The sequence below is a fragment of the Marmota marmota genome, unplaced genomic scaffold (genome assembly GCF_001458135.2).
Source record: "Marmota marmota marmota unplaced genomic scaffold, marMar, whole genome shotgun sequence".
Lineage (NCBI taxonomy): Eukaryota > Metazoa > Chordata > Mammalia > Rodentia > Sciuridae > Marmota > Marmota marmota.
The window spans coordinates 22,161,215-22,173,053 of NW_026000019.1; the positions used below are offsets into that span (position 1 = coordinate 22,161,215).

Here is an 11,839-nt window from a genome sequence, read left to right on the forward strand (position 1 = left end):
GAATGGAGGGAGGGAGGGAGGGAGGGAGGGGAAAGGAGAGCACTGAATTTTACTTTAGAACCTCTTTACACCACAACTCCAGTTCCTGCCAGCCAGACTCTGGGAGAGAGGGAAAGCCCTGCCTCTTCCTGCCTTTCCTACCCTCACAGCAGAGCTCAGAAAGAATCAGCTCCAGACCCAACTTGAGTGACACCACCCAGGTGGACGCTCAGGACGGGGACAATGACAGCTGGATGATGTTGTCCCCTACTCTGCACCTCCCACTATGACCAAGGCGAGGTGAGGTAGACCTCGAGTGCCTTCGCACTGTCTCCTGACATCACAGCGGGACCCTCAGGGGTGAGTTGGGCTTTCCTCAGACACACCAGGTGGGGACCGCCTCCCCCAGATGCCATGGGACATCAGAGAGGCGCACTTAGGACAGAACGTCAGGGACGTGTTACCTTTCCCTCGTATAAGAGTAGGCCAGAGAACCATTCGAAACAATAAATATTTATTAATTACAGAATGTAAATGAATACAAAAGTCATTAAAATAGAAACCCAGGGAAACGGTTTTATTCAAGCAGCACTTGCGTACAAGGTGAGCGTAGCCTAATTAGTCCATGAGCTTGTGTCGGGAGCCTGGCGGCAGCCGGGAGACCACTACCTAGACAGGGTCCCGGCTGTGTTGGTGGGCTGGGCCCTGGTGGGGCTGCTCTGGAGCTTGCTCCTTTTGGTGGTGGACCTGCTGTCCATGCTTTTGACCGCTGACTTCACCCACTCGGCTTCTGGATTAGCACATACTTTCAGGCCACGTTTGGTAATAAAACTGTAATGCAAGAAGAGAGAGAGTCGGCCACAAGCTCTGAGCCCTCGGGTCAGGAGCCGCCCACAGACTTGAAGAGCTCTCAGGCACAGACTAGCAGAAGAAGTGACCCTTCAGACCAGGACACCACAAAGGAACAGCTCCCTCTCTGGCTTCAGCCCACGGGACCGTGCCTCCAGGAGTGCCCGGAGCCTTGTCCCACTGCCCTGCCTCCTGAGTTCCACCAGGTGCACACCTGGCCTGGACCCTAGTGACCAGCTGTTCAATTACTATGCACCTGCCTCTTTCTCAAACCTACACATACTAATTTTTTGGATTAAAGTGATTTCTTTATTTCAATTCCTTTGGGCAACTCTGTGCCAGGGAGAGCTGCTCCTCCTGCAAAGGAGATCCTGGGGAGAGACTGGCTCTGCACAGGCTGCTCCGCACCCTGTGCCCCCGAGACTGCCCAAGCACATGTGGCCTGGGCTGCTGTCTCTGCACTGGTCTCAGACTAGGCACAGCCTTCACCTGCTCTGCTCTTAGGTCAAATCAGGAAAGAGGACTCAGATTCCCATTTGGGTTAGACTTTGGCAATGACCATCATTTGGTGGGGCTGCGTGAAGACATGACCAGGGGGCCAGGTAGAGGGCTGTGGGTCAGGCTGTGGCTCTCCTCCAGTTGACTGGTGTCCCCTGAGGCGCAGCACCCACTCTGCTCCATCTCCATATTGCTGTCCCCCCCTCCAAGCCCTCTGTGGGAGACACTCACATCACGGCCCTCACGGAGCCCTCCTTGATGGTGTAGGTCCTGATCCTGTTGATGGGCAGCCGCTGCGTGGACAGGCTCACACAGATGCTCCTCTCAGGGACTTCACTGCCCACACCTGGCGAGAGGAAGCAGAGAGACAAGATGGTCAGATTCAAGGCCATGGTATTGTTTCAGGAAATTTGTGGTGAGAGCAATTGAATTGTCATTGTCACATGGCATGTGTGTATTTTCACAGAGACACCGTGATGGGCAGCACATGGCCTAGTGATGCCCACTCATTCAGGGACACACAGCTCTTGCCGAGGGTTTCGGGCACTAAGATGGACAGAGGTGGACCCTGGTTCCATGCAGCACGTCTTCAAGGGGCGTCAGGTACAAAACAGGCAAACAGAGAAGATAATTTCCAATAGCTGTGTTACCGTGCTGCCTGTGAGATGGGAGGGTCGTGTGACAGAGAGTAAGGGGACAAGGCGGCATTCAACGGGGGAGGCAGCTCATCTTTGACTAAAGAATGGATAAAGGTGTTGTAGTTTCGTGGCAAAATGTGAAATAGAGTGAGGGAGGGCTTCACCCTCAAAGGAGTGGCCGAGAGGAATTCAACTGGTGAGTTTGAAGGTGCATCTTACAGTACAGAGGGGAATGGTCTTGGGAGGGTCAGCCATATAAATGGTTGGGCAAGATCTAATCAAAGTTTCTGAGGGCCCATTTTCTCCTTATCTGTGGATACTGGGTGTGTTCACAGAAATCTCCACCCACAAAGCACCTCAAGCAGCGGCTGATAAGGCTCAGGTTGGGGTCAGAGGCTTTCTAAGGGCGTGCAGTGGACACCAGGCTCCTGCCCGGTTCCCGTGCCAGGCTGCGTGCCCTCCCTCTTCTACCGTTGCCGGTTTGTTTCTAATGCTGAGCTGCCTCTGAACTCAGTAAAAAGAAAAAATCTGGCTTCTTTTCTCTTCCCTTCACTGTTTAAGAAGCCATTTTTCTGTGTGTAAGTGTCTAACCGGGCCACCAGGACCCAGCGCCTCCTACTGTCCTCTAAACCACAGAAGCTTTCACGCACGCTCAGTGATGTCACGTGTCTGCTGTTAGTTGTTGAAGTTTGAGTCAAAGCAAAGATTGTTCTGCCCAGTTCTGAGCCAGTTCTGAACACAAGAAGCTGAGCACCAGGGGATTATAAAGCTCATTCAGTAGGAAACTTGGGAACGTGAGGCCAGTGTCTGCGGCTCTCGGCCTCTCACAGAGCATCACGGCCCTGCCCAGATCTGCATCCCACCAAATGTGACACCTGTCATCTCAGAAAAATGCCAGCTCTACGGCCACATGTGGTGTAACTCGGCGGTCATGAGCTATTTTGTTTCATAAATATTTTGTTCTGCCCAATGTCACGGAGTCCTGGTCTTTGGCTCATTTACTCACAGACTCTTGACCAAGTTATGGCTTTATATTCCAAATTTACCAATAGGATACGGAAAAGTATAAAATAATTCCATCCAGTAGGAGAAACTGATCCTTCGAGAAATGCCTGTTGAATGCCCAGACAAGACTCAGGGAATCTGAACCTTCTCTGGACATGACTGGCAGGTTTGTTGGATCATTTATAAGGTATTGATCTACCTGTTCACACCATGTAAGCTCCTACGAATTCAAGAAATTCATCCTAAAATGGTAACACTTTCAGCAGTAATAATAGACTTTCCAGCTTACTTAAAGGTAATTTGACTTTCTGGGTTTGAAGGTACGAGTTTCCATTTTTAGTTTGATTTTAATAAATATAAAACATTGATTTGCTTCAGAACATACATCCTCAATCTTATTCCCACACTATAATGGAACTCAAGACTTTGAGAATTTATCAAGATCAATAGTAAATGAGTAAAAGCCACAAATGCATTTATAATCATCACCACCATCTGTAGCTACCCTTAATCAAAAATCACCATTTATCAGGAGATTTGATGTGAGTAAATAAACAAGTAATCCATAAATAGGTAAATCAGATCATTTCATTTTAATACTAGGTGGGTATTAGTATAATTTAGAGATAAATGAGCACAGTTTCAAGATGGTTAAGAAATTTACTCCAGATCACCTAATTAGGAAGAGCCAAAGCCCAGCAACTAACCGAGTGCTCTCTGTCTTGGGAGTCTACAGGGTCTGTTCCCCTTTTGCATATGGGAAGTTATGGGCTTAGACTGGGAAAGCAGTGACTCCGGTCAAAACCCGAGTCAACCCCCCGTGTGTGCCCGCCCTCCCGGCAGCCTGCCCCTCCACTCACCGTCCACAGTGCATGCGGAGAGACAGCAGATGCCCAGCAGGGCCAGGAGGAGAAGTCTCATGGCTGGGGTCTTGCGGAGCTGTTCAGGAGACTGAGGATCAGCTCCCCGCCAGCCTCTTTTATCCCTCCATGGTCAGCGCAAGGCACTTCCTGTGGTGAGGGGGCTTTCGGGGTGGGTGTGGAATAGCGGAAAGTCTTTGCAACACTGATGCTTTGATCTTAAAACAGAAGGTTCCTCTGCCCCTTCACACTAACCCCACACCCTGTGGCCTTCTCCTCTCCTCCTGTGGTTAACGTGTCAGTGAAACCAAATTTCTGCATAGAAGAAAACGGTCTGTCTCATCTCTGGCCGCCAATCTGAAGTCAGATCTTCCACTGCAGAGATGCCCAAGGCCTATGTCATGTCCCAACCATGGGACAGAGCGAAGGAAGTGGGGTGCGGTGGTCACCGTGGCCCATTCCACCTGCCTCTGGCCCCGGGGCTTCCACGCCAGGCTCAGGAGCCCGGGCTGCCGTGCCCACCCCGGGAAGGCAGGGGTCGACTTCACTGGGTCCTGTTTCTTGGCCTCTTTTATCCTCACTCCTCTCCTCACCCTTCGTCCCGTTACCCCCATTTCTCTGCCCCTCTGTGCCCCACTGCCCAAGAAACACTCGCATAAGTGTGAGCTTGTCTCTCTCACGTGGGCTTTAACGGAAGCTTAACATATATCTTAAACAGCTACTGCCAAGTTGTCCTGCACCAACTGCATTTGAGAAAAAGAAAAGGATCTGTAAACTGGCCACTCTGACAGTTGCTATTTTTAGTGTTTTCCCAATGAGTACTGGGCTACATGTTTGCATAATTGTGATCAATGTAAGTGCTATCTAACATCAACTTAACATCTCCTGTGTTTCTTCAACCTCCACGCCTCCACTTCAAGCAAATGTAAGCCTGTTCGCATTCAACCGTCCCCTTACAACTTACTGTGACATGACCTGGTCTATAAGATCAACTCTCGTTATTGCACGCAGACATATGCCCCTCTACCATCAGAAGTGGGTGCTGGGTAAAGTCCCTTAGTCATCTTTATAGCCCTTGCTGTCTGTTGCCCTCGGAACCTTCCAGAACGGGCTTCAATTGATGGTGCCCCCAGCAGGACTCAGCACACCATATGGTGCTACAGCCTTTTGACACTCAGTTTTTGTTTCTTTTTATTTACGTAAGCATCAACAAAAATGTATTTATTGAATACATGTTATATACAGTTAGAGGTTTTGCCATTGCTATTAGGATTATGAAAATGAATTCCTGTTTCCATGGAAATTACAAGGTTATCTCTAAGAGATTTTTCATTGCTGACATTTAATTTTCCAGCCAGACTTCACCCTGAACTTCAGAATGGCTTTGAAATTATGTCTGCTCTGGACACCTCCTCCGTCCAAACTACTTACCAGGACCAATGTGCTCTCGTCCTTCCATTTGCAAATACAGACATGTGGGGGTCACCTCAGACTCACAGGGAAAGGGAACTCTTACACATGGCCAGTGGGAATGGAAACTCATATAGCCACTAGGGAGGACGGTATGGAGCTTCCTCCAAAAGCCCAGGCGCAGGACTGCCGTGGGACCCAGTGATCCCCTTGTGTCCAAGGAGGGGGGACCAGCTGCTGGAGACACACCGGCACTCCTACGCTATGGCAGCACTGTTCATAGCCACCAAGGCGTGGAGTCAGCCTGAGCCCATCAGGGCCCAAATGGACAGGGAAAGTGGCGTGTGATCTCCACAGATGCTACTCAATCACTACAGGGGTCCCGCCACCAGAGATAACAGGAAGAACCTATAAGATGTTACCTTCCGCAATGCGCCAGGCTCAGAAAGACAGAACCTCGTGGTGGGAAGACGTAAAAGTTGACCTCACAGCAGAATGGTGGTCCCCTGGAGCTGGGGATGCAATGGTGGTGATGTTAGTCAGAGGACACAGAATTTCAGTTAGATGAAGAAATAAGCTCAAGAGATCTTTGGTACAAGATGGTGACTATAGCTAATGATACTTCGTATTCTTAAAATACGCTGTCCTGTGGCTCTGACATTTAGAAGGAGGTTTGTCAAGCCGCTGGTGAATAGGACACCCCTCTCTTACTCAGGGCTCTGCCACAGTGTGTCCCTTGGCTGTTACATGGGTGCCTTGTCCAAGAAGCAGCCCTGGAAAGCCAGGACAAGAACCCCATTTACACCATGCTCTTTCTCTTTTACCCTGTCAATCAAACCACAGACTATCAGGTAGACAGGATACAAGGAAGGAAGTTGGGTAGTTTGTAGGTAAATTTTTACCTTCAAGTTCAGGTTAACGAAAAGGCAAAATAGAGTGTGAGAGAGCAGCACGTGATATGTGAGCAAGTGGATGGTGCTCTGTGTAAGACACTGTCTTAAAAACAGGAAAAATTTTAAAAACAATGCATGACTCGTGCTGGGAGAGGGATGTATGAATACGAGTGTTTTAGATTTCCCTGCAGTGTGAGCCGTGCTGCGCAGCCTCATCCATTACTTGAAATGAAACTTTGAGTGTCTGGGAGCCCCGGATGGTCAAGGGAGGAGCAAGACATGCCCCTTTCTCAGGCATTGACCCCGGGCTTGGTTACGACACCGATGATAGACCAAACAGCCCCAAAGCAGAACAATGCCTCAGGAAGTGCACAGAGAAGCTGTTCTGTGGTCCCATCAGTGGGAAGGGTGGGCCTAGAGCCTTTCCTGGACTGTCTTACACCAAGCACCACTTCTGCCCATTGTTGGATGAAACGCAGTGGAGACGCTTCTTTTCTCACTAATTGTGGAAACTACATGTATCAGGATCGCGTGGTATGATAGCCTGCTGAAGGCTCTGAGAAGTCTGCCACAGGAGGCTGACCCCACGTTTCCTGAACTTTACTGACCACAGAACCCTTCTCCTAGAGACACATTTCAGACCCTAGTCTAGGAGGGTGGTCCTAAAAGTGCAGGTGGGAAGCAGTGGGTGCTAAGCGCAGAGGTGTGCACCCTAGGGCCTGCCCTGGAGTGAGAGAAACTGGAGAGCTTTGGACGGTGAACTCAACACAGGTGTAGACGGAGCCTGGTACAGCACAGAAATCCACCTGGATATACATTTTCCAGGGGCAGTCCCCAGCTGGGGGACCAATCTTGACTCTGGGGTACTTTTCTTCATGATTATTTTCTGCTTCTGCTTATCTCCCAATACCAGGTAATGTGCAAGTGGACCTCTTGTTTTTCTAATGGTTTCAAAAAAACGTCTGGCCTTATTCAGAAACCACTTAAAACAATGACAGAATAGGAGAAGAACAGGCAATTGTGCCTCATCCCAGGAGCATCCAACACCGGTGCTTGTGATGAAAAGACAACACTCAAACGTAGACCCACCACTGGGAAGGCTGCAAGATCCTGTGACCGGGGAGTGCTGCGTGGCTGTCCTCAGAGGCTGGGTGGGGTTCTGTGGGTAGCCAGGACTGATGGTCAGGGGCCGGACGAGCTCGGGTTCCCTGCTCCACGTCTGAAGCAGCATGTGTGGCGCTGGGCCCTGAACCCCAGCCTGGAAGACCCGTCCATCCTCCCCATGGGAGGGTCAGTGGCAAGACCTGACCTGCTCACCGCAGGATACAAGCCCACGGAGTAGCTCGATTGCCAACTTGTCAAATTAGCTAAAAAAAAAAATTGAATTTTAATCTTTATAGAAAAAAATCAATATTCTTTTCTAGTAGAACATAATGAAAAACACCATTAAATCCTTTATGTTTGATCTTTAGTTTTAGTACCTCTGGCCAATAGCTCTTACCAGAACCAGGGGTCTGGGAGTGCATGGATTAAAGGGCGGTGGCATTGGGCGTCTGAACACAATAGCAGAGCTGACTGTGGAAACAAACCAGTCAAAGGTTGACTGATCAGAAGCTGGCCCCCCTCGGCCCCGGTAGCACAGCAGCCCTGTCCCTGCAGTCACCTGCCTGTGGTCATCCACAGTGCTGGTCACGCCTGCCCGCCACATGCACTATGCTGGGTATTGTTGCTCTCTCCCGGCTGGAGTGTGGAACCCGCGTATTAAGACTTCATTTCACAACCAAATCCCCAGCACCTATAATGTAGGAACTCCATGTCTATCCATATTCATTGATACAATAAGGGAAAATAAACTAATGTTCTTGTCATCCTCTTCTTTCTCCCAAGAACTCAAAGTAGAAGCACTGTTCAAGAGTTTTTCAGTTTAATTTGGTGATAGATACTTGACACAACTACTGTCGCAATACAACAAAGAACAATGGGAAAAGAAGCCAAAGGACACAGAGCTGCACGGCACTGTGATAATCCCCCCTCAATCCGCCATCTTTAATGAAGGAGAACAAACCAGAGTGACCAGCAACCCCGCAGGACAGTGTCCACCCTGCCGCAGCCCTCAGCAGGACGCAGTGGAAGTCAGGATCTGAGGCATAGGATGTGTGACGTGGCTACGACACGGTGCCACCTGTGCTCTCCAATCCCTGTCATAGGTAACAGACGTGTGTCGTGTGCACACCATGTACACATTGTCCCAGCTGAGGACCAATGGCAACAACAGAGAGAGAAGGGAACACTTGAGGCAATACAAGCACTTTTAGCAAAAGTCAGCTTTATTTTTCAAGTGGTGATAATTACACAGTAGTATCACACCCCATCAAAGAAGGGGTCAGTAGGCATGAGCTGTGGCAAAGGGGTCCCTCGAAGTTGTGTGTTCACTCCAGGTGTTGATAAGAGAAATTCCTTGTATCTGGTCCAGTTAATGAAGGATGGCTTTATGTGGAAGTGGTATTTCTAGAAATGCAAAGTTTATTCCTTATTATTGAAAAATGATTGTTTTTTTGTATGAGCAATGTCTGACTCCTAACCACAGAAACTTATTTGAAAAGCAGATGATCAAAAAGTGAAACTGAAATCACCTCTAAGGCCGCGCTGTCCATGGACAACCACTTCCAGCCTTTGATGTTTGTCTGTCAAGAACATGTCCCTCATTTAGTACAGACAGAGGTCAGAAGTGAAGTGGGCCCTGTCCACTGTTCCTTCGCCTGTCTTCTCGCCAGCCAGCCACACCACGAGCTATTCCAGGTCCACAGGTCTAAATCGCAATCTCCTTTAAGGTCCACAGAGAGCCCCCTTAAGGGTGGTGATGAGGGTCCTTTAACACTCTCCTGTTGGTGGGCACTTGGGTAACTTCACGGGTCGGGAGGCACCACCAAGGTGGCAGAGGACCTGCTTCCAAATCTGTGCTCTCCAGCCACTTCCTCAGGCAAAGGCCTGGCAGCACCCGTCCTGGCTGGACGAGGGTGCTCTGGGTTTCCACTCATGAGTCGTTACCTCCCAGAGGGCACCTCAGGGGGGAAAAGCAATGGAGCCAAGTCTGTTCATTTTTGATAGAGTAGCACACGATTGTGGTAGAAGTGGCCTAGTGACAGCCCTGGTGGTGCTGCTCAAGCCGGGCTCATCCTCGAGGACAAAGCCCTGCAGGAGCAAGTCTCCCTCCCGGCTGCTGCAGCAGTGAGCTGCCATCTCAGATGCACACACCATCGCTGGGCCTCTCCCTCCCTCCCTCTCTCTCCCTCTCTCTCTCTCTCCCCCCTCTCCCTCCCTCTCTGTCTCTCTCCCCCTCTGTGTTCCTGTGTTCTATTCTCTTCCTATGAGGACACCAGTCATATGGAGTAGCACCCACCCTAATGGCNCTCTCCCCCTCTCTCTCTCCCTCTTCTTCCCTCTCCCTCTCTCTCTCTCTCCCCCTCTCCTCTCTCCCCTCTCTCTCTCTCACACACACAGAGGCACGCACGCACACACCCACCACTACCATGGGGTCTCTCTCCCTCTTTCCCCCTTCCCTCTTACCCCCCCTCTCTCACACACCCACCCCTATCCCAGGGTCTCTCTCTCTCTCTCTCTCTGAGGTGCGCATGCACACACCCACCCCTACGCAGGTCTGGTCTTGCGGATGTGCTCTTGGCTGGGTGTTAACTACATCACATTGATGGAATCCACAATGGGTCTGTGTGGTTTGTTGAAAGTAAACCAAAGCTGCAGTGAAACCGCCTCACCACTGGTGAGGGATATTTTAAAACCCTTTGTCCTTAGCTCAGACCACCCTCAGGCATTCCACCCCTCAGAGGTTAAACTTAGTCACCTGCACCCAACTTTCTCCACCACCGCTTGCCCTCTCTAACTTCAGGGATCAGATAAGCAAGATTTCTTGTCTCAATGTATCTGCTCCGGCCATGTTTCCAGAAGTCCTGACACCAGGCTATGTAAGACATGTCAACCACCTGTTCAGGCACAAAAATCTACTTTTGAAAAGACAAAGTGGAAACAACGGGGGTCTCGCCTTCATTTGGCATGGGAGTCGGTAAAGGCAGGGACTTGAGGAAACTTTCATTATAAAAGCCCTACACTTTATTTTTTTTTAAAACATTTCTTTCACTTTTACCCTTTAACACTGAGCATTGATTGGCATGGAAAAAGCCGTGTGCGGAGAATCACCATGGGAAATTACAGGACAGAACTTTCCATTCCAGAGGTCCTCAGGGAAAAGATTTCTTACTGCAATCCTGTAAAAGGCCATAATTTTTCATTTGAACACGTACTAAAGTTTTATGGTAGGAAAATTTCTACAGACAGGTTTATGCCCAAGGAGACAGCATCCATGCACAAACACAGAACTCAAACGTCTACTCAACAAGGGCTGGGAGGCTGGAGGTTTTTAGGCCACAGCAAGAAGAATCCCAGATGATCCTCCAGCACTGGAGAGGGTTGACTTTATATGCTGTGCTGGGTCATTCTAGGAGAAGTGGGAGAAAACCATGGAGGAGAATAATCTAGTTATCTAATTTATCCACTCCCCAAGGCATATGGAGATGCCGTGATGTGGAGCCCTTTAACCCCATGGTTAAAACCAAGCAGTCTATTGAAGTGGTAGAAATACATACGTAAACCTTCAGACTCCAGAATACCCAGTGTCCACCATTTTCAATTTAATATGATCTTGTTGGTTTGTGGAATATCCACCTCCAAGACTCTGGAACTGACCACATGTTTACTCCTGGTTTTATCACCTGGCCTTCTACAAGCTCTGCAGTGCCTTTACTCTCCCTGCTTCCCACATGGAGCTGTTGCGAGAATTAAATGAGTTAGCACATGCAAATTGCTTAGAATTGTTCCTAGCATGTGCTGAGCCCTCAGTGTATGTTGGCTGGTGTGATTAACACAGTGTTGATATAATGCAAAATCCTGTGTTCCCGAGAGTGAAAGTTCTTGAACGAATATTTTAGAGTCACATAGTGAAAGTTGACCCAGTAAAGAGAGAGCCAAACACTTGATTTTGCTTAAATGACTGAACAACTGGAGTTTTTCCTCATTTATCTAGATACCTAACCTTCCTTTTTATTTTTTGCTTTTCACATTTAGCATTTGAACACAAAACTGTGGGTAGGCATAATCTCTGTTCCTACATGGTTTGCTGCTCTTTGTCTCTGGAGACTGGGAGTGAGGTGTGGGGAAGGATCTGCCTCTCGGTAGAGCACATTTCTGTATCACAATTGCATTAATTCCTTCCAGATTTCTCCACCCAGGGTTGCCAAATGAGATACAGAATTCCTAGATACATTTGAATTTCAGATAAACAGCAAATCTTTTAAGCATAAGGATATCCTAATTATTGTATAGGATACACTTATGCTAAAAATCATTTGATGTGTACCTGAAATTCAAATGTCAGTAGGCATCCTGTATTTTTATTTAGTTTACCTGAGCACAGTTCTCAGCTGCTTGTGGCAAAGAGAATATCATTTTCCTGATGGATTTCATCCCTCAACCAAAAGCTACTCTCATGTAGTGCTAATATGATCCTTTTCTAATATAAGCAATCATACTCTAATTTGTGTAAGATTTTTTAGACTCCCACTCCTCAGCATGGCACTATGTCCTAGTTTATTTAATACAAGCAAGTTGATGGAAAGAGAGAGCAGGATAAACTAAT

General features: G+C 48.6%; 1 protein-coding gene across 1 annotated transcript; it reads right to left on the bottom strand.

Annotated features, from left to right (window-relative positions):
* Positions 1-529: 529 nt before the first annotated feature.
* On the bottom strand, positions 530-3,974 carry Xcl2 (X-C motif chemokine ligand 2). The gene is made up of 3 exons (XM_015491869.2): positions 3,830-3,974; positions 1,558-1,672; positions 530-810 (listed from the first exon to the last, which is right to left on the bottom strand). Exons 1-3 carry the CDS (start codon positions 3,888-3,890, stop codon positions 645-647), a joined length of 342 nt encoding a protein of 113 aa, XP_015347355.1. The 5' UTR covers positions 3,891-3,974; the 3' UTR covers positions 530-644.
* Positions 3,975-11,839: the final 7,865 nt, after the last annotated feature.